This window comes from Haliotis rufescens, unplaced genomic scaffold, assembly GCF_023055435.1.
Source record: "Haliotis rufescens isolate VD_foot unplaced genomic scaffold, xgHalRufe1.0.p SCAF_5, whole genome shotgun sequence".
In the NCBI taxonomy this organism is placed as follows: Eukaryota; Metazoa; Mollusca; class Gastropoda; order Lepetellida; family Haliotidae; genus Haliotis; species Haliotis rufescens.
In genome coordinates, this window is record NW_025964223.1 from 26,345,924 (window position 1) to 26,373,767 (window position 27,844).

A 27,844-nucleotide genomic window follows, 5' to 3' on the forward strand; every position below is an offset into this window, starting at 1 on the left:
GAGGCAGATGAAAACAGATTGAAAAGTGGCCATTCCATACCTGAAGAAAAGAACACATCCTCCCTCCTCAACAGCAGCACATGAAGTGAGGAGGAAGTCAGGTATGGAAGGAAGCTACCTGTAGAGGACCAGGGTGGCCAATTAGAAGACAGATTGCATTAAGCATCAAAGGAAGTACTTAATGCAAGATATAAATAGACTGAGGGAAACCCTACAGGTGTGAACAAATGTCTAAATATAGACACAAGGTTGAAGGGGAAGATCTGGTGAGTGATTCCCAGAGACTGAAAATAAGGGCGTTAAGTACTTTAAAGAGTTAGTTACTGACATGCAACTGTAGACAAGACACAATGAACATTTAGATGATGATGATGATGATGATGATGATGTATGATGATGTATGAATAATGGTGTAAATAGCTATAATAAAGGAACAAACTACCCTCTACATGAGGTATACGAGTGTGGCCTGTGTCGCTTGTACAGACATATAGTGATATCAGTATATACTTATCGATTGATGTCCACTTGACAATATGTGTCAGTGTCAAGTATTTATTAATATGTACATGTATATATCCTTTAATTAAGGTTAGTTCTTTAGTTGGTAAGGTTAGTAAACAAAAATCATTATATACTTGTGAAAAGTTAAGAAGCACAGAATATATTGCCGAGTTCTTTTGCCGTTGTTTCTAATATGAGGATTTGAAGGAACTTGTGAGATATTAATGACTACTTTTAGTTGATCACGTATTGTATGTGGAATGGATGATTTCTAGTTTATTATGATTAAATTAGGTTGTACTGTGTTGTTTATTTCTAATTTATTCGAAATATAATGAGTAAGAGTTTCTTTTGCCCCCCCCCCCCCCCCCCCCCCCACCTGTTTTCCCCATTATGCATTCAACAGGTTTATAATGAAAAAATCAAAACATGAGGGGGAACAAAAGAAATTTTTTCCAACTTATGTTTTAAACTCTAAACTAAGTGTTATCCACTAGTTGTCTTTTGTTAGAACCTATCTGTACAGTGATGGCAGGTGAATGTGAATGTCTGTTTGATATGAAGGAGTGGTGAAGCGGGGTAAGTGCAGGTGTCTGGACGTTTTGTGTTTGATAATGGCTATCGTAGCTTTATGTTATACTTTGTTTTACCATATTATACAGTTTTCTGCATTCATATTTATTTTTGTGGATGTGTCACTGGCAATGCTTACCGTAGTATATCAGATGTATTTGTATCCTATGTACCATGTAATTTTAGTAATTATTCACGTATTCCTAACGCTGCATAGTTTTGCTTCACGTGAAGATCAACACGTCCGAGGGTTTTTATGAGATTTAAAACCCGAATCCGACGGTCTTAAATATCATACAATCCCGCGGGGAAGTGTATTTTCTAACTTATAACCCGAAAAGAACAACCCGAAACAACATGTATCATCAAGTCTATGTTTCAACCATTCTTTCCGTGAACCTTTAGAAACGGGCGTAAAAAACCTCTTGCAGGAGGTACACGTACTTGAAAAAGAGATTCTTAAGCAGCGAGATACGAAGGTTGCAACGTCGTTCCACTGAAATATGAAGAATTCATTTGTCACTCGATTTTACATGATTCCGCACATATTTCCTTGTGTTTAAATGCAACATAAATCTATAGCGAGGGACATTCACATGTTGCACTGTCACTGGAACGTGCGTATATCATCTTCCCGCGACAAAGTCTACTGGACTTTTTTTTTATTATAAAGGCTGTTAACACCTTTGCCAGTTTACTGGACTTATTTATTTATATAAAAAGGCAGTTAACACCTTTGACGCGTGAAGCTTGTATATATATAATCCGATCATATTGATAAAATATATTAATATATTAGATGTTATATTATGTCTGTCTATCTATCTATACCAGGGATATTATAACATCCCCGTATATGAGATGTAACCCCATTGGAGAAGAAAAGTATCATATGACGTCGTTGGAGGTTTATAAAGCTATATTATTGGATTTGTTTGTTTGTTGTTTAACGCCACACTCAGCAATATTACAGCTATATGACGGCGGTCTGTAAATAATCAAATCTGGACCAGACAATCAAGTTATTGACATCATGAGCATCGATGTATGCAAATGTTGACATGAACAAAGTCAGCGGGCCTGACCATCCGATCCTGTCAGTCGCCTCTTACGGCAAGCGTGGGTTGCGGAAGACCAGCTCTCTACCCGGATCTATTGTATTGGATGTTTAAAATATTTACCAAAACATGCGATAGAATATGTGTGCATTTTCATCTGTTGTTCAGATTTATTTCTGGATTGATGTAATATATGTTTTTTTGTTTTTTATTATTATTAATGTAAGTGATAAATTTATTTCAACAAATGCAGAGTGATTGTGTAGTTTGTACTTACTGGTTAGATTCTGTTTTATATTTACTTATGTTGTTATTGACATTGTTTCAGGCTGACATACACTGAATATTAATATTCTGAATGAACGTTCATCAGCCGTTTGTGATTTTTGGAGCAAACCCCAAAGCTCAAAGATACCGCAAACTTAGCGCTGCTTATCACAGAGTCATATAATCTTGAACACCGTCTGGACTGATAGTCACATGATCAACCACATGACCTAAACATGGCGGGGAGTTTGGTCAGACAGGGTACAATAATGTGGTGCGATTTAGTGACCCGCCGAGTTTCTGTGATTGTTCTGTTGATGACAGTCGTCGGTTGTCGTGTGTTTGGCTATGATTACCCGTTCCAGGACCCGAGTCTGTCCTGGGAGGTCCGTGTTGATGATTTAGTGGGTCGTCTGACTATCGAGGAGATCCAGGAACAAATGGCTAGAGGAGGGGCAGGTAGGTAAAGACTAAAAGTTCTATAACTTTCTCGTCATTCCACCAATTCAACTCTTGTTTTGTCTCATTTAAATCAATCAGTGCAATATTTCCACCGAATGTGATTCATACCACTGTTAACCAACACCCTGACTCCGTTGTCAACCCTGGCCGAGAGCCGCGATGTGGTCCTCCATCGTCGCTCTGGGCTGTCAACCCAGATCCCACATAAATGGTGTCTCGTGTTCAGATTCCGTGTAAGAATTGGTTAATCCTTTGATGGATATTTTTTTGCAACTCAACTGATCATTCGTCTCTTGCTGCGCTGTCATTTGCATATTACATAACATGTAAACATTCACCACTTCAAGCCAGGATATATGAGCCAATCTGGGATTGAATAATTAGCCCAGACACAAGAAATGCCAAATGGGAACCTTTATCAGGTAATCCACTTATTATACCTGTACTAAATTAATTCAACTGAGCGTCAAGTGAATGACGAAAAGTACACCAGTGTAAGGTTGGAAACAAGAGGAGTAATTGTTGTGTTATATGCAATTTAATTGCTTGAAAAATAAGGGTCATTGCTGTTTTGAGTAAATGCACTGAACTTCATTGTTGCAAAACATTTGGGTCACTTATTTCCATTATACTAAAGTAAATAATTGTACATACTCATTTACTTCAATGGTTTGTTTTATTATGCCCCGCTCAAATTAAGTTACACACGGGATGTAGAAATGTGTAGTCTGTCCGCCATGTTTCATTTCTGGAGTATAAGTCATTAAACATTTTATATTAATCACACCACTTTGTATGCAGGTCATGCATTTACACTGAACTGGGGCCTTGTGCTATTCAGGATTTTTGTTTTGTGTTTCTATGGCAACAAGTTGGACTTCAAACTAGGATAGGGTCGTTTCAAGAGAATAACTCAAACAATATTTCTCATTTCTTTGTTTATAAGCTGATGGGTTTTGCTATTGATGTGCTTCATTAGATTTTGGGTTACAAAGTTGAACTAAAGTTCAAATAAGAGTTTCAGTCTGCGGTTTAATCATCTGTAATGATGTCAGTTGTATTCACAAACCAGTTTTTGGTATAATGAGTTAGATGAAATACATTGTTTGATGTATGCACATATTTAGAAGGGTGGGGGATATTGATGAATATATCTCCTTGTTCAGTTTACAGCCGATATGTTGATAGTGTAAAATAACCATATGCAAGGCAAATTGGGTTTTTTTCATTTACGACCTCAAATAAATCAAATGCTTAATTTAAATATTATAGGTCTCTTAACATGACATGATGAAATATCAAGCTATGAAACACAGAAATGGGATCCAAGTCAAACTCAGTCATTGTAATATCCATGCAATCTGGAATCTGAAGATGCTTTCACTGCAGGGATACTTTTTTATTTTATTAAACTATAGCCATCAGGAGTATTTCATATAATCAACATCTGATGAGCTTCCACCGTTTTTTTTGTCTGTTTGTTAATGTTGAAGAAATAAATTAACATGTGCCCTTTGTAATATTGAAATCTTCATAGACCACATGTGTTAAACAAATCAGTGTTGATAAATGCATATAGATAACTCAAAGTTTGTTTACGCTGTCCTAACAGACGGTAGCCCAGTCTCTTGTCACTCTCAGTTGCATTAGCCAGCAAATCGACTCACAGCAGCCCGTGAGGCCTAGTGGCCAGTGTTAGACAGCCGGGAAGAAGCCAGAAATTAGTGCTCTTTTAAAATGTATAACTTATTCAGCACAAACAGTTAATTCAGCAATGAACAGTTAAGACAGAATTTTAAGAAATTTTAAATCCTGCCAAACCCATTCATACCCAATGTGTTCTATTTATATACTGGTATGCATCCTTCTGAAAATATTTTATATATATGTGTACAGTCTGTACATACACATCTATGCATGAATGAATAATGTGTACATACTTATGACATCCATCTGCTGACTGTGGTCTAAGTGTCAAAATGTTCAGTTCTGTTGACAACTCCCAATACAATTGTCAAACACACTACTATCCACTATCAACCCACACCCCTTCACTCAATACCACTGTCAACCAACACATCTATACCATTGTCAACCCACAACCTCCATACCATTGTCAACACACATTTATACCATTGTCAACCAACAACCTCCATACCATTGTCAACACACATTTATACCATTACCAACCCACAACCTCCATACCATTGTCAACACACATTTATACCATTGTCAACCCACAACCTCCATTCCATTGTCAACCCACAACCTCCATTCCATTGTCAACCCACACCTCCATACCATTATAAACCCACACCTCCATACCATTGTCAACACACATTTATACCATTATAAACCCACAACCTCCATTCCATTGTCAACCCACAACCTCCATACCATTATAAACCCACAACCTCCATACCATTATAAACCCACACCTCCATACCATTATAAACCCACACCTCCATACCATTATAAACCCACACCTCCATACCATTATAAACCCACACCTCCATACCATTATAAACCCACACCTCCATACCATTATAAACCCACACCTCCATACCATTATAAACCCACACCTCCATACCATTGTCAATCAACATCCATACCACTGTCAACCCACAACCTCCATACCATTATAAACCCACACCTCCATACCATTGTCAATCAACATCCATACCACTGTCAACCAACATCCATACCATTATAAACCCACACCTCCATACCATTGTCAATCAACATCCATACCACTGTCAACCAACATCCATACCATTATAAACCCACACCTCCATACCATTGTCAATCCACACATACATGCTATTGTCAACCCACACCTCCATACCATTGTCAACCCACACATACATACTACTGTCAACATGACCCTGGTAACATTATCTACACCCAATACCTTTCTTAACACTCATCCCCATACCCTAAGTTAATACAAGCTATATATCATACTGTTCCTGTCTTGAAAAGCAGCTGTCACATTGTTTCTACACTGCTATTTTGTTCAATCGAAACCTTCACATGTTGCACAAACGACTCTTGTCACTTGTAGAGCTTCAACATTTATACTGATCACTATCTAAACAAAACAAGTCATGTATGATATTCATACTTTCACAATTGGTTATAGAAGAAAATATTATTATGTTGATACACACTAACAACATCAACATATTAAATATATGGTCATCTGTGCAAGATATTGTTTGTGCCATCTGCTGTAACAACTGGTTCCTAAGATTGAAATTGCTACTGTGTATTCCTAACGTTATAAAAATGCCTTTATCTGTGAAGATCGGGGTTAGAATTGGTCTTCAGCAACCCATGCTTGTCGTTAGAGTCGGTTGTTCAGATTCACTGACTTGGTTGATGCATGTCATCTTATCCTATTTGCGTAGATTGATGCTCATGATGTCGATGACTGGAACAGTCTCTATCATTAACAGACTGATGTCATATAGTGGAGACATCACCTGGTTGATAATCAGAATAATATCCAATTAGGTACTTATCCCAAAGTGCTGCATGCAGACATTCGGCATTATCTGTGGTTTTGATCTATGACCTAGCATCAGAAACTTGTTGATTGCTTCAGACTTCAGTGTCGACAAGTTCCTGAAGATTTCCTAATGTAAGCAGGTCCCTCTGGAGGCCCCGCCCCTGCCATCCCCCGTCTTGGTATCGGCCCCTACTCCTGGAACACTGAGTGCCTGAGGGGCGACGTGGATGCAGGGAACGCCACCAGCTTCCCACAGGCCATTGGGCTGGCTGCCTCATTCAGGTGAGAGAGAGGGAGTGGGCTGGCTGCTTCATTCAGGTGAGAGAGGGGGAGTAGGCTGGCTGCCTCATTCAGGTGAGAGAGAGGGAGTGGGCTGGCTGCTTCATTCAGGTGAGAGAGGGGGAGTAGGCTGGCTGTCTCATTCAGGTGAGAGAGGGGGAGTAGGCTGGCTGCTTCATTCAGGTGAGAGAGGGAGAGTAGGCTGGCTGCTTCATCCAGGTGAGAGAGAGGGAGTGGGCTGGCTGCTTCATTCGGGTGAGAGAGGGGGAGTAGGCTGGCTGCTTCATTCGGGTGAAAGAGGGGGAGTAGGCTGGCTGCTTCATTCAGGTGAGAGAGAGGGAGTGGGCTGGCTGCTTCATTCGGGTGAAAGAGGGGGAGTAGGCTGGCTGCTTCATTCAGGTGAGAGAGAGGGAGTGGGCTGGCTTCTTCATTCAGGTGAGGGAGGGGGAGTAGGCTGGCTGCTTCATTCAGGTGAGAGAGGGAGAGTAGGCTGGCTGCTTCATTCAGGTGAGAGAGAGGGAGTGGGCTGGCTGCTTCATTCGGGTGAGAGAGGGGGAGTAGGCTGGCTGCTTCATTCGGGTGAAAGAGGGAGAGTAGGCTGGCTGCTTCATTCAGGTGAGAGAGAGGGAGTGGGCTGGCTGCTTCATTCGGGTGAAAGAGGGGGAGTAGGCTGGCTGCTTCATTCAGGTGAGAGAGAGGGAGTGGGCTGGCTTCTTCATTCAGGTGAGGGAGGGGGAGTAGGCTGGCTGCTTCATTCAGGTGAGAGAGGGAGAGTAGGCTGGCTGCTTCATTCAGGTGAGAGAGAGGGAGTAGGCTGGCTGCTTCATTCGGGTGAGAGAGGGAGAGTAGGCTGGCTGCTTCATCCAGGTGAGGGAGGGGGAGTAGGCTGGCTGCTTCATCCAGGTGAGGGAGGGGGAGTAGGCTGGCTGTCTCATTCAGATGAGAGAGGGGGAGTAGGTTGGCTGCTTCATCCAGGTGAGGGAGAGGGAGTAGGTTGGCTGCTTCATTCAGGTGAGAGAGGGGGAGTAGGTTGGCTGCTTCATCCAGGTGAGAGAGGGGGAGTAGGCTGGCTGCCTCATCCAGGTGAGAGAGGGGGAGTAGGCTGGCTGCTTCATCCAGGTGAGAGAGGGGGAGTAGGTTGGCTGCTTCATTCAGGTGAGAGAGGGGGAGTAGGTTGGCTGCTTCATTCAGGTGAGAGAGGGGGAGTAGGCTGGCTGCTTCATTCAGGTGAGAGAGAATGGGAGTAGGCTGGCTGTCTCATTCAGGTGAGAGAGAGGGAGTGGGCTGGCTGTCTCATTCAGGTGAGGGAGAGGGAGTAGGTTGGCTGCCTCATTCAGATGAGAGAGGGGGAGTAGGTTGGCTGCTTCATTCAGGTGAGAGAGAGGGAGTAGGCTGGCTGCTTCATTCAGGTGAGAGAGAGGGAGTAGGTTGGCTGCTTCATTCAGGGAGAGAAGGAGGTTATTAAAGTGTTTACTAATGCCAAGCCATTATTAGAGGTGACCTGAATTTCACTGATAAAGAGCAAGAGGCTTTAATGTTTTACGCTATCACATTGAATACAATGTTAAAATACTTCGGAAATGAGGATTATATGAACTTAAAATATTGAACAATTTGCCTTGCAAGGGCATTTAGTTCGGAGTTTTAATATGTTAAATGTACTGGTATATTTGATCAAGTCGTCAACTGGTGTATGACATCGCTGAGGCAACAAGCGTGGAGGTGCGAGGGAAGTTCCGTTACTACACGGTCAACAAGCAGTACGGGGATCACAGAGGTCTCAGCTGCTTCAGCCCCGTCATCAACATCGTCCGCGATCCAAGATGGGGAAGAAACCAGGTATACAACACAGATCACAGCCAGATGTTGAGCTGAACTCTCAGTGCAAGATCCCTCTGCTAACTGATAAATTACAGTATATTTGATGATTTTCATGAACTAGGAAAATGTTCAATTCTGGTTGGTCAGTAAGAGGTGACAGTGACCACTTCGGATTGAATCAGCCAATTTAACAGACACATCACATCATTTTGTTAACAGAAAATTGTTTAAAGCTATTTTGTAGGTAGGCATTTTGAAATAATGACACATACTGTTAAATATTACAAAATGCATATTTGAGTTACTTGAGTATTCAAAATACTGAAAAAATACTGGCGATTCTAAAACTTAAGAGAAATAGTTTAAGAAAGCACATTTCTAAAATTTAGGGACTTTATATAGTGAGCTTGAATTTTGTCACTTTTCTATATCTGACTGAGTCATATCGTTTATGTCATAACAGTGATGTACGGTATAGAACTGTTCCTTGCAAGGCTTGTGTATTTACTTTAGGGGTGCCCACTTCATGTTGGCTTGTGCTACCCACCTTCATTGGCTGTCAGGTATAAAGTATTGTGACCAGTGTTCCAATACAGCTCCAGTTTATCCAGACCGCATCCATAGTCTAGTGGTAGAGCGTCTGCCCGGAGAACGGAAGGTCGGGGTTTGATCCCTGGCCATGTCATACTCAAAGACGTTAAGAGGTGGTGCTTGTTGTTACCCTTGGTGCTCGGCATTAAAAAGTGTAAAACAAGGACTGGTGGGCACGGAGTCTGTGTACTGTGTCTGAGTGGGGTATTCATGTTAAACTGTGGCATGGTATATCAATGGGCTAGCACTATAAAATTGGCGTTCGTCTGGACTAGTTAAAAAACAACATGCACACAGACACACAGACACACAGACACACACACTGCTATGTAAGTGCAATAATCTTTAACATAAAGTCAAACCACCATATCACCTCACCACTTTTTCTTAGTGCAGATCCACATTCCTCTCAAACCACTGGACAATGCTACTTGACTCAATATCTACACTAACATAAAAAAGTTCACAATCAATTTTGTCAGTGTATAACACTACACAGATACACAAACTGTTTTCAATGTAGAGCAAGGTTACCTGTCAATTTAGCAGAGCTTATTGAATTTGGAACCATATGCTCTGAGTCAGGTTTCAAATGATATATTTAGCTTGGATAACTTGGACGTCATTCTGTAGAATATATGTTCTTATATCAGGGCTTGTTGAGTACAGTAACATTAAGCAGCTACTTCATCATTGGCCCTGGGATGTCATGCTATGCTGATGTGTTGATGTGTTACAAATTTAAACAATGATAGGATACACCATATGCCTACATATCAGTTCAACTTTTATTGAGCTATTGGATTAACTATGTAAACAGACACATTTTACCTTGGCAGCATTGTGATTAGTGCTAGTGATCGATGGTTTGATACTAGCTTCAGCAGACTTCAGCATCTTCATATACACCATCAATACTTCTGCCAAAACTTCAGCTGGTGTGTCAATTTTGTTTTATTACTGCTGACTCTATGGTAGTTCAAGGAGTCATCTGTTTGTAAACGGTTCTGGTTTTGTTCCTGGGACAACAGTTGTTTGTAAAATAAAACAAAAAACATGGCTTCCCCACAAAAGGTTTCATTTACATTGGTCAGGTTTCTTAACCCACTTACAAAGACCTGGTGGGATTGTGGAAACTGTTGTGTTTGGAAAGACCTGGTGGGATTGTGGAAACTGTCATGTTTGGAAAGGTCTGGTGGGATTGTGGAAGCTGTCATGTTTGGAAAGACCTGGTGGGATTGTGGAAACTGTCATGTTTGGAAAGTTCTGGTGGGATTGTGGAAGCTGTCATGTTTGGAAAGACCTGGTGGGATTTTGGAAACTGTTGTGTTTGGAAAGACCTGGTGGGATTGTGGAAGCTCTCATGTTTGGAAAGACCTGGTGGGATTGTGGAAACTGTCATGTTTGGGAAGACCTGGTGGGATTGTGGAAACTGTCATGTTTAGAAAGGCCTGGTTGGATTGTGGAAACTGTCATGTTTGGAAAGGTCAGGTGGGATTGTGGAAACTGTCATGTTTGGAGGTCTGGTGGGATTGTGGAAACTGTCATGTTTGGAAAGACCTGGTGGGATTGTGGAAACTGTCATGTTTGGAAAGACCTGGTGGGATTGTGGAAACTGTCGTGTTTGGAAAGACCTGGTGGGCTTGTGGAAACTGTCGTGTTTGGAAAGGTCTGGTGGGATTGTGGAAACAGTCATGTTTGGAAAGACCTGGTGGGATTGTGGAAACTGTCATGTTTGGAAAGGTCTGGTGTGACAAATGGAAATGGGTGATGAATTTAAGTCCTAGACACCTGATGCGTCATTTGAAACTGTCCAGTATGAGTTGTGGAATTTTGGAGAACTATCCTGATGAATCTGTAGATCTAGTGCTGCAAGTTCATGAGCGGGTACGTGCGTGTGAGTGTGAGTGTGAGTGAGTGTGAAACATGGAATTTGTAGTTTCATGTGACATATGATGTCTTATTGTGACAGGAGACATATGGTGAAGACCCGTATTTGTCAGGCGTCATGGCTGCGAGTTTCGTGACCGGCTTGCAGGGCCCCCACTACCGCTACATCCGAGCCAGTGCTGGATGTAAACACTTCGCCGCCTACGACGGTCCAGAGAACATCCCATCATCCAGACTGTCATTTGATGCAATTGTACGTAGACTCTGCCTGCAGGGCTAGAAATGTACGTGTTTCAAGTGTGACACTTGACACTCATATAGATGTAGAGGTGTGACAATGGAGAATGTAATTGTACCAACCAAATGACATGTTTCAAACAGAAAACATGGTATTGTGATACTCTTATGTTTTCCTAAGGATTAATATTCATGAAACTTATTGAGTAAGTGGTATAGTTTTTAAAAAAATCATTGTTTTGCATTGCATGAAACATATAGCAGAGTGCCCTTCATTTCCATTGCGCAGTTGAACACTCCGCTCCACTCCACTCCACTCCACTCCACTACCTGCCCGCGTTCCGAGCCTGTGTGTTCTGATGACTGTGGTTGTTTGTTTCTATGCAGGTGGCAGAGAGAGATCTGCGTACAACGTACCTGCCCGCGTTCCGAGCCTGTGTGTTCTGATGACTGTGGTTGTTTGTTTCTATGCAGGTGGCAGAGAGAGATCTGCGTACAACGTACCTGCCCGCGTTCCGAGCCTGTGTGTTCTGATGACTGTGGTTGTTTGTTTCTATGCAGGTGGCAGAGAGAGATCTGCGTACAACGAACCTGCCCGCGTTCCGAGCCTGTGTGTTCTGATGACTGTGGTTGTTTGTTTCTATGCAGGTGGCAAAGAGAGATCTGCGTACAACGTACCTGCCCGCGTTCCGAGCCTGTGTGTTCTGATGACTGTGGTTGTTTGTTTCTATGCAGGTGGCAGAGAGAGATCTGCGTACAACGTACCTGCCCGCGTTCCGAGCCTGTGTGTTCTGATGACTGTGGTTGTTTGTTTCTATGCAGGTGGCAGAGAGAGATCTGCGTACAACGTACCTGCCCGCGTTCCGAGCCTGTGTGTTCTGATGACTCTGGTTGTTTGTTTCTATGCAGGTGGCAGAGAGAGATCTGCGTACAACGTACCTGCCCGCGTTCCGAGCCTGTGTGTTCTGATGACTCTGGTTGTTTGTTTCTATGCAGGTGGCAGAGAGAGATCTGCGTACAACGTACCTGCCAGCGTTCCGAGCCTGTGTGAAGGCCGGCTCTCGTAGTATTATGTGCAGCTACAACAGGTATGTCCTGTCTTTAGTAATCATGACATAGGAATACATGTAAAGATACACCAATATATGACGTGTTTATCCTTGCAGTGTAAATGATGTGGTATGGAGAGTATATAGGAACACATGTAAAGATACACCAATATATGACGTGTTTATCCTTGCAGTGTAAATGATGTGGTATGGAGAGTATATAGGAACACATGTAAAGATACACCAATATATGACGTGTTTATCCTACCTTGCAGTGTAAATGATGTGGTATGGAGAGTATATAGGAACACATGTAAAGATACACCAATATATGACGTGTTTATCCTTGCAGTGTAAATGATGTGGTATGGAGAGTATATAGGAACACATGTAAAGATACACCAATATATGACGTGTTTATCCTCCCTTGCAGTGTAAATGATGTGGTATGGAGAGTATATAGGAACACATGTAAAGATACACCAATATATGACGTGTTTATCCTTGCAGTGTAAATGATGTGGTATGGAGAGTATATAGGAACACATGTAAAGATACACCAATATATGACGTGTTTATCCTTGCAGTGTAAATGATGTGGTATGGAGAGTATATAGGAACACATGTAAAGATACACCAATATATGACGTGTTTATCCTCCCTTGCAGTGTGAATGGTGTGCCTGCTTGTGCCAATGAATACATTCTGAATGAGGTACTTCGGAAACAGTGGAACTTCACTGGGTACGTGGTGAGTGACGAAGGTGCCATCGAAAATGTCATCTGGACACACTTCTACAAGCCTAACCATGTGGAAGCTGTCGCGGCCTGTGTCAAGGCCGGCTGTAACCTGGAGCTCTCCGGGAATGACAGGAACAGTGTCTACACTTCTATCGGTGAATAGTTGTCTGTTCAGTTCATTAATACTTGTCTTCTAAATCCAAAGGGTCTGCCTCCATTGTCTCGTGGTAGAGTCTCTGCCCAGAGGGTGGAAGGTCCAGGGTTTGATCCCCAGCTACATCATACCAATTGACGTTACAAGATGGTACTAGTTGTTACCCTGCCTGGCGCTTAGCATTAAGGGGCTAAAACAAGAACTGGTCGGCTCGGTGTCAGTATTCTGGTCCGAGTGGGGTATTCTTGTTAAACTGTGGCATAGTATCTCAGTGGGATAGCACTATAACATGACTAGCCCTGACTAGTACAAGCAGCAACACACACACACATATGTATGCACATCGCTTATCTACCTCTACCTCACACTGCTTGCCACTTGGCTACCTAAAAGTAAACATAACTAGTGACTATATCTGTTTAAGATATCTGTTGGCTCCTAAAATGTTAGGTTTGGCTCCCCCACTAAAAAAGGAACCTATGGGGCTGAAGTTTCAAATGTTTTCTTCAGTGACAGCAATAAAGGAACACAAATTGGATGAAAGCTTGGTCCGAGAACGGGCGAAGCCTCTGTTCTACACCAGAATGAGGCTAGGCGAGTTCGACCCTCTGACCATGAATCCGTATGCAAGTATCGACATGACGTCTATCCAAGGTGCAGCTCACAGACAGCTGTCTCTAGATGCTGCCATGAAGTCATTTGTCTTGCTGAAAAACACAGGGGGCTTCCTACCATTCAAGACCAGCGGATTCGACAACATTGCTGTGAGAAATCATATTGATATGCAAATTGGACTTCTCTGTTGTGTCAGTAGTTGTATGTACTTGTAGATGAGTAACAGATTCTGCCAAAACAATGATTACAGTGGATACTCCTAGTTCCTATGACCTTATGACCTTTGAGACTAAAGTCTGACAAATTGCTTACAAGTCACTTTTAAGAATCAAATGTGCCCTACTAAAGTATTTAAATCCTGAAATATGGCTTGTTAGCTACCAAGGTGAGCTTAAGGGATACTGTGGCATCTGGTGTCCATCCGTCGTCTATTCGTCAACAATTCATTTAAACGACTTCTTCTTTGGAACCACTGATAGGAAATTAATGAAATTTGACTGGAAGCATCCCTAGGTAATAGGGCCGGGGCCAAATAGGGGTAATTTGGCTATATTGCTTTAAACGACTTCTTCTCTGTAACTAAGAGATAGATATCAACCATATTTGGTTGGAAGCATCCCTAGGTGGTGGGTATTCAAAAATGTACAAATGGTGGGGCTGACCCCCCCAAGGGGCTGAGGGGCAGGGTCAAATAGGGGTAATTTGGCTATATTGCTTTAAACGACTTCTTCTCTGGAACTAAGAGATAGATATCAACCATATTTGGTTGGAACCATCCCTAGGTGGTGGGGATTCAAAATTGTACAAATGGTGGGTCTGACCCCCCAAGAGGCTGAGGGGCGTGGCCGGGGCCAAATAGGGATAATTTGGCTATATTGCTTTAAACGACTTCTTCTCTGGAACTAAGAGATAAATATCAACCATATTTGGTTGGAAGCATTCTCCGGTTTTGAGAATTCAATATTGTACAAATGGAAAGGCTGTTCAACCCCCAAGGGGCTGAGGGGCGGGACGAAATAGTGGTAATTTGGCGTTATTGCTTTTAACGACTTCCTCTCTGGAACTTAGAGATAGCTATCAAACTTATTTGGTTGGAAGCATTTTCAAATGGTGGGGATTCCAATTGGAGATATGGAGGGGCTGAACCCTTCCCCCACCCGCGGGGACTAAGGGACAGGGCTAAAAAGAGTTTATAACTTGGACAAAATTAAGATCCCCACCGTAGAACCATATGTTGATTGGTTGGTTTGTTGTTGAATGCCGCACTCAGCAATATTCTAGCTATATGACGGCGGTCTATAAATAATCAAGTCTGGACCAGACAATTCAGTGATTGATATCATGAGCATCGATCCACTCAATTGGGATCGATGACATGCAGCAACCAAGTCAGCGAGTCTGACCACCCGATCCTGTAGTCGCCTCTTATGACAAGCATAGTCGCCTTTTACGGCAAGCATGGGTTGCTGAAGACCTATTCTACCCCGGATCTTCACAGGTCTATAACCATATGTACAATTGAGAGTAAAATGGGAGGAAAGCACATTTGCTACCAGGACTGGCCCTTCTGTTCATCTGTCCGACACTCCCTAAGGAGTTAGAACCTTGACCATAACATGCAAACCGATATTATCCCCACCCTATAATAAACAGATATATTGTATACATTTGTTTGTTATGAAGAGAGTAATACATTTGATATGGTTTATCCTGGATCATAACATGGAAACGGTTCAGATCTTTATGCTACACTTGTATGTAGAGAAATACACGTTCATGCTGTCAGATTTGCCATCCACCCATTATAAATGGTGACAGAGTCAAAATAATGAAATATTTGCAGTATTATAAATGTGTACAATGCAAATGTATATTCTGTCATGATTGCGTAAATATCCAGGTGAGAGATACAGGCCCTATGGGCCTCTTGTTATTTGTATTACAACATAAATAGCATGTCTGTGAACAGTTACAGTTCTATTCCTTCTGCAGTGTACAAAAACAGTATTGGCCAGGTGAGCTACAAAGGCCTTGTTTTTATCTGAATCCATGTAACTAATACTGGCAATTAAAAAATGTCAGGATTTACAGTTAAAAATGTCGATTCAAAAATAATATTTAAACTGAATCTCATTTTTCTGTTTCTAATGATTGAAATTGAATGCTTAAAGGGTAAAAGGGTTATCAGTACCTGTAGGTGGCAAAATGCTACGTTGAATGTTGTATGGTACTCTGTTTCAGGTGTTAGGACCAATGGCTGACAACATCAAGCAGTTGTTTGGCGACTACTCTGCCACTGTGATGCCGCAGTATGTGACGTCCCCGCTGGCAGGCCTGCAGAAGTTGGCCACCAACATCGCCTACACTCCTGGGTGTAACGACAACAAGTGCTCCAAGTACTCGAGTGCGGAGGTCAGGCAGGCAGTCCGCAACAGCCAGGTGGTGTTTGTGTGTGTCGGGACAGGTGAGTTGAGGTGTCCAGTGACAGGTGACAATCACACTTTGTGTGTGTCGGGACAGGTGTGTTGTGACTTTGTGTTGGGACAGTTGTGTTGTGATGTCAGGGTGTGCATCTTCCAGTGACAGGTGACAATCACACTTTGTGTGTGTCGGGACAGGTGTGTTGTGATGTCAGGGCGTGCATCTTCCAGTGACAGGTGACAATCACACTTTGTGTGTGTCGGGACAGGTGTGTTGTGATGTCAGGGTGTGCATCTTCCAGTGACAGGTGACAATCACACTTTGTGTGTGTCGGGACAGGTGTGTTGTGATGTCAGGGTGTGCATCTTCCAATGACAGGTGACAATCACACTTTGTGTGTGTCGGGAGGGTTGTGTTGTGACGTCAAGGTGTGCATCTTCCAGTGACAGGTGACAATCACACTTTGTGTGTGTCGGGAGGGTTGTGTTGTGATGTCAAGGTGTGCATCTTCCAGTGACAGGTGACAATCACACTTTGTGTGTGTCGGGAGGGTTGTGTTGTGATGTCAAGGTGTGCATCTTCCAATATATAGTGGTCATGGCCTTGATAGATACACTGTGAAGTAAGTGTCTTGTTTCAGGTCAAGTTGTGGAGAGTGAAGGCAATGACCGACAAGACATTCAGCTTCCAGGACAACAGCAGAAATTGGTGCAGGATGCAGTCCAATACAGTGAGTAACTGTCTATATCACCCAATGCAGTCAAATAGAGTAACTGTCTATATCAGCTGATGTAGGATGCAGTCCAATACAGTGAGTAACTGTCTATATCAGCTGATGCAGGATGCAGTCCAATACAGTGAGTAACTGTCTATATCAGCTGATGCAGGATGCAGTCCAATACAGTGAGTAACTGTCTATATCACCCAATGCAGTCAAATAGAGTAACTGTCTATATCAGCTGATGTAGGATGCAGTCAAATACAGTGAGTAACTGTCTATATCACCCAATGCAGTCAAATAGAGTAACTATCTATATCAGCTGATGTAGGATGCAGTCAAATACAGTGAGTAACTGTCTATATCACCTGATGCAGTTAAATACAGTGAGCAACTGTTGAGTAACTGTCTATATCACCTGATGCAGTCAAATAAAGAAACTGTATATATCACCTGATGCAGTCAACTACAGTAACTGTGTATATCACCTGATGCAGTCAACTACAGTAACTGTCTATATCACCTGATGCAGTTAAATACAGTGAGCAACTGTTGAGTAACTGTCTATATCACCTGATGCAGTCAAATAAAGAAACTGTATATATCACCTGATGCAGTCAACTACAGTAACTGTGTATATCACCTGATGCAGTCAACTACAGTAACTGTGTATATCACCTGATGCAGTCAAATACAGTGAGTAACTGTCTATATCACCTGATGCGGTGAAATACAGTGTGTTACTGTCTATATCACCTGATGCAGTGAAATACAGTGTGTTACTGTCTATATCACCTGATGCAGTGAAATACATTGAGTAACTGTCTATATCACCTGATGCAGTCAAATACAGTAACTGTCTATATCACCTGATGCAGTGAAATACAGTGAGTAACTGTCTATATCACCTGATGCAGTGAAATACAGTGAGTAACTGTCTATATCACCTGATGCAGTCAAATACAGTGTGTAACTGTCTATATCACCTGATGCAGTCAAATACAGTGAGTAACTGTCTATATCACCTGATGCAGTCAAATACAGTGAGTAACTGTCTATATCACCTGATGCAGTCAAATACAGTGAGTAACTGTCTATATCACCTGATGCAGTCAATTACAGTGAGTAACAGTTTAAGTGTCTATATCACCTGATGCAGTCAAATACAGTGAGTAACTGTCTATATCACCTGATGCAGTCAATTACAGTGAGTAACAGTTTTACTGTCTATATCACCTGATGCAGTCAATTACAGTGAGTAACAGTTTTACTGTCTATATCACTGTTACAGTGAGTCTCTACCTATATCACTCAGATGTTAGGATACAGAATATCTTTAATGGTTGCAGGTGATGCACCGGTGGTTGTGCTGGTGTTCAGTGCTGGGCCGGTCAACATAACATGGGCCATGGAGTCCTCCAAGGTTCTGGCCATCCTGCAATGTTTCTTCCCTGCTCAGGAGACGGGTCAGGCACTGATCAGGGTGTTGACCGCAGACAGTGCCAACTCTGTCCCTGCTGCCAGACTGCCCTACACCTGGCCTAGGTACAGTACAGAGGTGAGTTACCATAGTTACAGACTGCCCTACACCTGGCCTAGGTACAGTACAGAGGTGAGAGTTACCATAGTTACAGACTGCTCTACACCTGGCCTAGGTACAGTACAGAGGTGAGTTACCATAGTTACAGACTGCCCTACATCTGGCCTAGGTACAGTACAGAGGTGAGAGTTACCATAGTTACAGACTGCTCTACACCTGGCCTAGGTACAGTACAGAGGTGAGAGTTACCATAGTTACAGACAGCCCTACACCTGGCCTAGGTACAGTACAGAGGTGAGAGTTACCATAGTGACAGACTGCCCTACACCTGGCCTAGGTACAGTACAGAGGTAAGAGTTACCATAGTGACAGACTGCCCTACACCTGGCCTAGGTACAGTACAGAGGTAAGAGTTACCATAGTGACAGACTGCCCTACACCTGGCCTAGGTACAGTACAGAGGTGAGTGTTACCATAGTTACACTGCCCTACACCTGGCCTAGGTACAGTACAGAGGTGAGAGTTACCATAGTGACAGACTGCCCTACACCTGGCCTAGGTACAGTACAGAGGTGAGAGTTACCATAGTGACAGACTGCCCTACACCTGGCCTAGGTACAGTATAGAGGTGAGAGTTACCATAGTTACAGACTTCCCTACACCTGGCCTAGGTACAGTACAGAGGTGAGAGTTACCATAGTTACACTGCCCTACACCTGGCCTAGGTACAGTACAGAGGTGAGAGTAACCATAGTTACACTGCCCTACACCTGGCCTAGGTACAGTACAGAGGTGAGAGTTACCATAGTGACAGACTGCCCTACACCTGGCCTAGGTACAGTACAGAGGTGAGAGTTACCATAGTTACACTGCCCTACACCTGGCCTAGGTACAGTACAGAGGTGAGAGTAACCATAGTTACACTGCCCTACACCTGGCCTAGGTACAGTACAGAGGTGAGAGTTACCATAGTTACACTGCCCTACACCTGGCCTAGGTACAGTACAGAGGTTAGAGTAACCATAGTTACACTGCCCTACACCTGGCCTAGGTACAGTACAGAGGTGAGAGTTACCATAGTTACACTGCCCTACACCTGGCCTAGGTACAGTACAGAGGTGAGAGTTACCATAGTTACAGACTGCTCTACACCTGGCCTAGGTAGAGTACAGAGGTGAGAGTTACCATAGTTACAGACAGCCCTACACCTGGCCTAGGTACAGTACAGAGGTGAGAGTTACCATAGTGACAGACTGCCCTACACCTGGCCTAGGTACAGTACAGAGGTGAGAGTTACCATAGTGACAGACTGCCCTACACCTGGCCTAGGTACAGTACAGAGGTAAGAGTTACCATTGTGACAGACTGCCCTACACCTGGCCTAGGTACAGTACAGAGGTGAGTGTTACCATAGTTACACTGCCCTACACCTGGCCTAGGTACAGTACAGAGGTGAGAGTTACCATAGTGACAGACTGCCCTACACCTGGCCTAGGTACAGTACAGAGGTGAGAGTTACCATAGTGACAGACTGCCCTACACCTGGCCTAGGTACAGTATAGAGGTGAGAGTTACCATAGTTACAGACTGCCCTACACCTGGCCTAGGTACAGTACAGAGGTGAGAGTTACCATAGTTACACTGCCCTACACCTGGCCTAGGTACAGTACAGAGGTGAGAGTAACCATAGTTACACTGCCCTACACCTGGCCTAGGTACAGTACAGAGGTGAGAGTTACCATAGTGACAGACTGCCCTACACCTGGCCTAGGTACAGTACAGAGGTGAGAGTTACCATAGTTACACTGCCCTACACCTGGCCTAGGTACAGTACAGAGGTGAGAGTAACCATAGTTACACTGCCCTACACCTGGCCTAGGTACAGTACAGAGGTGAGAGTTACCATAGTTACACTGCTCTACACCTGGCCTAGGTACAATACAGAGGTTAGAGTAACCATAGTTACACTGCCCTACACCTGGCCTAGGTACAGTACAGAGGTGAGAGTTACCATAGTTACACTGCCCTACACCTGGCCTAGGTACAGTACAGAGGTGAGAGTTACCATAGTGACAGACTGCCCTACACCTTGTCTAGGTACAGTACAGAGGTGAGAGTTACCATAGTTACACTGCCCTACACCTGGCCTAGGTACAGTACAGAGGTGAGAGTTACCATAGTTACAGACGGCCCTACACCTGGCCTAGGTACAGTACAGAGGTGAGAGTTACCATAGTTACACTGCCCTACACCTGGCCTAGGTACAGTACAGAGGTGAGAGTTACCATAGTTACACTGCCCTACACCTGGCCTGGGTACAGTACAGAGGTGAGTTACCATAGTTACACTGCCCTACACCTGGCCTAGGTACAGTACAGAGGTGAGAGTTACATACAGATTGACTGACAGTATTGGGGATTTTGCTATTCAAGAATATACTTCTTTTGTGCAGCAAACAACAACAGACAATGGAATATAATAACATAATGTATTTACATTGGAGAAAATGGGGGGCTACCTAGGTTGCTGGTGCTAGTGGGGCGTAAACCCGAGTCGTAGGATATAGAGAAAGAGTACCCCGAGGATCGTGGATCCTGGATTGATAGCTTGTTAGTGGGTCGTCAACCCGAGTATTGTTGTGGATTAATCTTGGGTCTAGGATCCCAGTATTAGTAAAGATGTACCCTTGGAGGTCGTAAAGCCCCGGGTGTTAGGTTAGGGAGAGGTATATGGTATGAGTAGGGGGCTACAGACACCCGCCTGATGGAGCAACCAAGGCAGCCTCACAAGGTGGTATGAAGGGGATGGATGGTGGGAGAAGCATAAACAAGATGGCTTTGAGAGAAACGAGAACAAGCGGATGCTGAGTGAAGGGTTAAATAGGCTTTAGTGTGTGACATCAGAAGAATAGGTTTGCGCATGCGTTGCAGACAAAGTATTGGATTGTGGGATAGGTAAGGTGTAACCTGATCCATAGCTGAAAAACGGAGTACGATGTACAAGTGATGACAGTTCATAATAAAATATACGACGTTGTAGGATACATGAAGCACAAGATGCTGCGGCTAAGGTAGTAGTTGTTTGTGCACAAACTAAAATAATAAATTTGACATTTTTTGTGAGTGTGTTTCAAGGAAACAATTCAAATGATTGTAGAGTTTGTTACTCAACTGTTCAATGTGTTTGCTTGAAGCTTTATATGCACATCAGAAACATGATACACCTTGATGGGGATCCTGAGCTAGAGCCTGTGCTTGTTGTATGAAGTGAGTCATGGATTGGTTGGTCAAAGCTTGATGACTTGGTTGATTGTGTGCCATCATACCCTACAGCTTGGGAGACTATCACATCAATCCCTGGTTACAGGCTGCCGTAGTGTAGGTGGAATATTACCTTTATTATTGAAATAAATCATTGACTACTAGATACTTGACAATATACCATGTAACATTAGTATAACAGTAGAGTGTTGAATTGAAGGAAGGTCCAGAAAGCATTTAAAGAATATAAGGAATCACTTTGTTTTGTTTTATGATGAACGTTTGATTCTGCCAGGGTTCATCTGCCATCAGTTGTGCTCCCAAGGTCTAGGTCACACCGCAGGCTTCAGTGTATATCATATTTTGATTTTATGAACATAGAAAGATGGGATATCGATGACTTTGGCTTTTTGTTTGAAGTATTGCTAAGAGTTCCTTTGGTTTTGGTCAGTAGAAAGAGGTTTACCCCCAAAATAGAGCTCGTTATTCTCAACATGAAAATACTTGTTCCCACAAATACCTCAATGTGGTGACAATGTGCCCTTGTACATCCTGCTCCTGTGGCTGTTTCTCAGTGTGGCTTTGGCTGCAGGTTGGCAAGATGACGGACTACACCATGCATGGCAGGACGTACCGCTACTCCCAGACTGATCCCCTGTTCCCCTTCGGCTACGGCCTGTCCTACACCACCTTCAACTACACCAGTCTCACCTACCCTGCAGTCATACAGGCCGGGCAGAACCTCACTGGCAGCATCGTCGTGCACAACACAGGACAGTATGATGCTGATGAGGTGAGATGCTGCCTCGTGACAGTGGTGCTGTCCCAGAAACCCTAATGATATCTGACAGCTCTAGTTTTGTGGACATGTACATAGCTTTTCTTTAGTTCCATGTTTAGTATATTGGAGTCCTGCAGTTCCAGTCGTCATTTGAAACAGAAGTCAAGGCAATGGGTTGAGTGGAGGAAGAAGCATTTGAAAACTAATGGTGGTTTAGGAATGTTTTTTTTTTCTTGCATTTTAAAAAAAAAAGTACCTGTTACATAGTCACACGATTACTCTAATAATACAAATATACTGCGTATATCATGTATGCAGAAACTATTAAAGCTTATATGTTATATTGCAGTGCAGGAAGGTACATGGTCTCAGACATTAAATTCTATAGTGTAAAACTAAATTAAAGTGAAAGCTGCTCCTATTTTTCGAAAAGTTAATGATACAGCATCGTGGCTCCATAGAATTTCGCCTTATTACAAGTCTTGAAAGAAATATCTTTTTCAATGTTGTTTTTTTCCTCCCGGTTTTAAAAAACAGTGATACAGCAATCACCATGTCCATCCATCAGCTGTCTGTTTTTCATTTCTGTAGCAGAACTCCAAAACTGTTAAATGTTTCTTATTGAAACAGTCTAGTGGGGAAATGGTGCCTTTTGATGATTTGGGATTTTTATTCTTTTTTTTTGTTTGTTTTGTTTTTATGATATTTCATGTTGAAAACAAGTTGTTTTCTGTTTCTGTAGCAGAACTTCAAAATGTTTTTTGTTGAAACTTGCTATACAGCTCAGTCTAGCAAAACTCTAAGGTTTGTTTGTGAAACCTCTAAGGGCCTGAGGACGAAAGTGTAAGCGTTTTGGCAGATAATCTTAAAAAAAGGGTTTGACCCTTAAATAGTCCTGCCCGAGATCTACTACTGACTGACTGGTGGGCCTCCTGACTTTCCTCTCCAGGTGGTGCAAGTCTACATCTCCTGGGAGAATGCCACGGTCGTCACTCCGAGGCTACAGCTGGTGGACTTCCACCGAGTCTTCATCCCCAGTGCCAAGATGGTGCAGGTGAACTTCACAGTGACAGCGGAGGCCATGGCAGTGTGGGTGGACAGCAGTCGGGGATGGGTGATCGAGCCTGGTGAGTTGTGTGGACAGCAGTCGGGGGTGGGTGATCGAGCCTGGTGAGTTGTGTGGACAGCAGTCGGGGGTGGGTGATCGAGCCTAGTGAGTTGTGTGGACAGCAGTCGGGGATGGGTGATCGAGCCTGGTGAGTTGTGTGGACAGCAGTCGGGAATGGGTGATCGAGCCGGGTGAGTTGTGTGGACAGCAGTCGGGGATGGGTGATCGAGCCTGGTGAGTTGTGTGGACAGCAGTCGGGGGTGGGTGATCGAGCCTGGTGAGTTGTGTGGACAGCAGTCGGGGATGGGTGATCGATCCCGGTGAGTTGTGTGGACAGCAGTCGGGGGTGGGTGATCAATCCAGGTGAGTTGTGTGGACAGCAGTCAGGGGTGGGTGATCGAGCCTGGTGAGTTGTGTGGACAGCAGTCAGGGATGGGTGATTGAGCCCGGTGAGTTGTGTGGACAGCAGTCGGGGATCGGTGATTGAGCCAGGTGAGTTGTGTGGACAGCAGTCGGGGATTGGTGATCGGATTGGGTGAGTTGGGTGGACAACAGGTAGAGGGTGGTGGTGGCCGGTGAGTCAGGTGGACAACAGGTGGAGGGTGGTGGAGGCCGGTGAGTTGGTTGGACAACAGGTAGAGGGTGGTGGTGGCTGGTGAGTCGGTTGGACATCAGGTTGAGCGTAGTGAAGGCTGGTGAGTTGGGTGGACAGCAGGTGGAGGCTGGTGAGTTGGTTGGACAACAGGTGGAGGGTGGTGAATTGGGTGAATTGGGTGGACTGCAGGTGGAGGGTGGTGGAGGCCGGTGAGTCGGGTGGACAACAGGTTGGGCGTGGTGGAGGGTGGTGAATTGGGTGGACAGCAGGTGGAGGGTGGTGAGTCGGGTGGACAATAGGTGGAGCGTGGTGGAGGCCAGTGAGTCGGGTGGACAACAGGTGGAGCGTGGTGGTGAATTGGGTGAATTGGGTGGACTGCAGGTGGAAGGTGGTGGAGGCCGGTGAGTCGGGTGGACAACAGGTTGGGCGTGGTGAAGGGTGGTGAATTGGGTGGACAACAGGTGGAGAGTGGTGAATTTGGTGGACAACATGTGGAGGTTGGTGAATTGGGTGGACAACAGGTGGAGGGTGGTGAATTTGGTGGACAACAGGTGGAGGGTGGTGAATTGGGTGGACAACAGGTGGAGGGTGGTGAATTGGGTGGACAACAGATGGAGGGTGGACAACAGGTGGAGGGTGGTGAAGGCTGGTGAGTCGGGTAGACAACAGGTTGGGCATGGTGGAGGGTGGTGAATTGGGTGGACAACAGATGGAGGTTGGTGAATTGGGTGGACAACAGGTGGAGGTTGGTGAATTGGGTGGACAACAGGTGGAGGGTGGTGAATTGGGTGGACAACAGGTGGAGGGTGGTGAATTGGGTGGACAACAGGTGGAGCGTGTTCGAGGGTGGTGAATTGGGTGGACAACAGGTGGAGGGTGGTGAATTGGGTGGACAACAGGTGGAGGGTGGTGGAGGTCGGTGAGTTGGGTAGACAACAGGTGGAGCGTGTTCGAGGGTGGTGAATTGGGTGGACAACAGGTGGAGGGTGGTGAATTGGGTGGACTGCAGGTGGAGGGTGGTGGAGGCTGCTGAGTTGTGTGGACAGCAGGTGGAGACTGGTGAGTTGGGTGGACTGCAGGTGGAGGGTGGTGAATTGGGTGGACTGCAGGTGGAGGGTGGTGGAGGCTGCTGAGTTGGGTGGACAGCAGGTGGAGACTGGTGAGTTGGGTAGACAGCAGGTGGAGACTGGTGAGTTGTGTGGACAGCAGGTGGAGACTGGTGAGTTGGGTGGACTGCAGGTGGAGGGTGGTGGAGGCTGCTGAGTTGTGTGGACAGCAGGTGGAGACTGGTGAGTTGGGTGGAAGTGGAGGCTTGTGGGTTCGGTGGACAGCAGTCAGGGATAGGTGATTGAGGCTTCAGTGAATATTACCAAAGTCAGCAATATTTCCACTTTATCACAGCGGCATGTAAGAAGTGAAGTTTAAGATAGATGTTCACTTGTGCTCAAACTGTCAACTCTTTTCTCTTGGGCTTCAGGCAAAATGGACCTCTATGTCGGTGGCCAACAACCCAACCAGACGACGTCTGCTGACTCCAATGTCCTCCATGGCACCTTCCAGATAAAGAGCTCTGTATCACTTGGTGTTTACTGAATATTGAAAAATAGGGACCAGTCATTTATAGGCGGGTGTTTGAGGGACCAGTAATTTATTGGAGGGTGGTTGAGGGACCATTTTTTATCATGTTTATAGGAGAGTGGTTGGGCAGAGAGAATCACTGAAACACATGCCACATTCCAGTGGAGGGTGATCAAAGAAAATGATCTACTTTTACAACGTTAACCGGTGATTTGCGTGATTTTCATGAGAGCGGACTGCTCTGGTGTTACTGTAAGGGTCTACAAACCAACAGACAAATATTTAAGGAGGATGACTATGGTAATAATGAAAAATCAATCATTGATCTCAATGATGAAAGACTTGTTGCACATGTTTAAGACATTCCATGTAAAACGCGAGTCCCTTGTGTTACACATTCTTCTTGGATGTAAGATTACATGTAGCCCGGATCTTTAGGTGAATGCCTTAATCAGGGAGTTAGTTGAACTGCATCCTTTGATAACACATCAGGAACACTGAACACAAGTTTAATGGCAGCTTTCAAGCTGCTTGATGGGACATCCTGGCTGTTCATTGCTAATTCATTTTGAAGCCTTATTGCAAATTGGGGTCTGGCTTTTAAACAGCAAGGAGTACAAAAGGAAAGCAACAAAAAGATTTCGGTAGCTTGTTACAGTGACGTTAGTCATACGTAAAGTCTGACCAGAAACATTGATGAGAACATTGTAATAGATTTATTAAGTCACAAAACAAGAGATACGTTGGTCCAACAAACAGTGCTTACCTACAGCTACAAAACAGCAGACGTCAATATTTCATCCTCTTTAGACCACCTCTTTCCTAATACCGGTACATGCTTCAATGCAGCGAGGCATACTGCCTTTCAAAGAAGTTAGAAAATCATGAGTTATACTGTCCCAGTATCTCACGAACTCTGCTATCACCTGTAGTTTTGATTAATATTGGGTTCAGGTCTAGACTGTTGCTGGGCCATTCCAGGAGTGTAACATTTTGCTCCTTAGAATACCCACCTGTCACCACACAAAACTTAGTATATCAGTGTATCAGTGTAAGCTAGTATGTAAGCAAATTCTGTTCACAATAATTTCGGAGACATTTTTTCTTTTCTTTTTTAACCAAGACTGTTATTTTATTTAGCCTTATGCATAAGGACATAACATTGTCCTAATTTACATGTGTATGCTCCAAACACCAGTTCAAACGTTCTTGCTGTTCAGGTTTTAGGAGTGGTGATCGAATTCCTCAGGATTTCTGCCAGTCTTTTTCAGGCAAATGCATTCTTTAGAAATATGACCTGTTCCTCTATTTCATGCCTAAAATATCTCATATTTATGCAAAGTCACCAACAGTTAATTTCTTTGGCCTAACTGCTCCTTTTTGTGCTTAATTCCATCTCCATTCTCAAAACAGTTTTGTCTGTTCCCTGTGTGTTGATTCAATTCAGAAATAACTGTTTAGTGGTCTGGTTTGCCATCTGCAACTTTACTAATACATGAATCAAAGTCAGAATAGGTTCCACATGATAAATTCTGGTCAAACTATATCCAAATTGCTGAAACTTTGCTGTTATTTTGTGGGCTGATATGTGAACATTTGTTATCTTGTCTTCAGGAATGAGAACATTTGACAATGCTGTGTGAAGAGAATGTTTTATTGTGTGTATTATACCATTTATACCCAGAAAATACATTATTGCATTTTGGCTTGTCTGTGTTTTCTTTACATACATGCTATTTCAGAGGGATGACAAATTAGTTTGACATGAAACATTCTTGAGATCTGTACAAATATCACACTTGCTCCCACACACAACATTTTTTGTAACATGTCAAATCCATATTTGGTCTGAGGAGGAGATTGTTGATCAGGTGGTCAATTTCAGTGTGTAAACAAATAACACAAGGCATTTTGTTTTATAAAATTTCATAAATTCTGAAAGAAGTTTGAGAATATCACATAGGAAATTAGTTTATGCAAAATATTCAACAATAATTTTGTATTAGGTAGCTAATGAGAATATATGAAAAATATTTAAGGTTATTTAAAGAAGGTAAGCTATAGCAATAAAATACATCTTCAGCAATTTTCA

General features: G+C 43.6%; 1 protein-coding gene across 2 annotated transcripts; it reads left to right on the forward strand.

Annotated features, from left to right (window-relative positions):
- Positions 1–2,604: 2,604 nt before the first annotated feature.
- On the forward strand, positions 2,605–27,457 carry LOC124110734 (probable beta-D-xylosidase 5). 2 transcript variants are annotated; one of them, XM_048383697.1, is made up of 14 exons: positions 2,605–2,861; positions 6,516–6,657; positions 8,334–8,493; positions 11,039–11,209; positions 12,190–12,281; positions 12,911–13,137; positions 13,647–13,900; positions 15,993–16,196; positions 16,493–16,511; positions 16,813–16,902; positions 18,240–18,448; positions 22,283–22,483; positions 23,421–23,598; positions 25,652–27,457. In XM_048383697.1, the coding sequence occupies exons 1-14, from the start codon at positions 2,639–2,641 to the stop codon at positions 25,765–25,767; spliced, it is 2,286 nt and encodes a 761-aa protein (XP_048239654.1). In that variant the 5' UTR covers positions 2,605–2,638; the 3' UTR covers positions 25,768–27,457. The 2 variants fall into 2 exon arrangements, with proteins under 2 accessions (XP_048239654.1, XP_048239653.1); XM_048383696.1 differs by lacking the exon at positions 16,493–16,511 and having other exon boundaries at positions 15,993–16,215.
- Positions 27,458–27,844: the final 387 nt, after the last annotated feature.

What these genes read in the sequence shown, in the direction of transcription:
- LOC124110734 (XM_048383696.1), top strand. Translation starts at nt 2,639, where the DNA reads ATGGCGGGGAGTTTGGTCAGACAGGGTACAATAATGTGGTGCGATTTA. An exon ending in CAAGATGGGGAAGAAACCAG is followed by an intron (nt 8,494 to 11,038) that starts GTATACAACACA and finishes TTATTGTGACAG; the next exon opens with GAGACATATGGTGAAGACCC. An exon ending in GCGGATTCGACAACATTGCT is followed by an intron (nt 13,901 to 15,992) that starts GTGAGAAATCAT and finishes ACTCTGTTTCAG; the next exon opens with GTGTTAGGACCAATGGCTGA.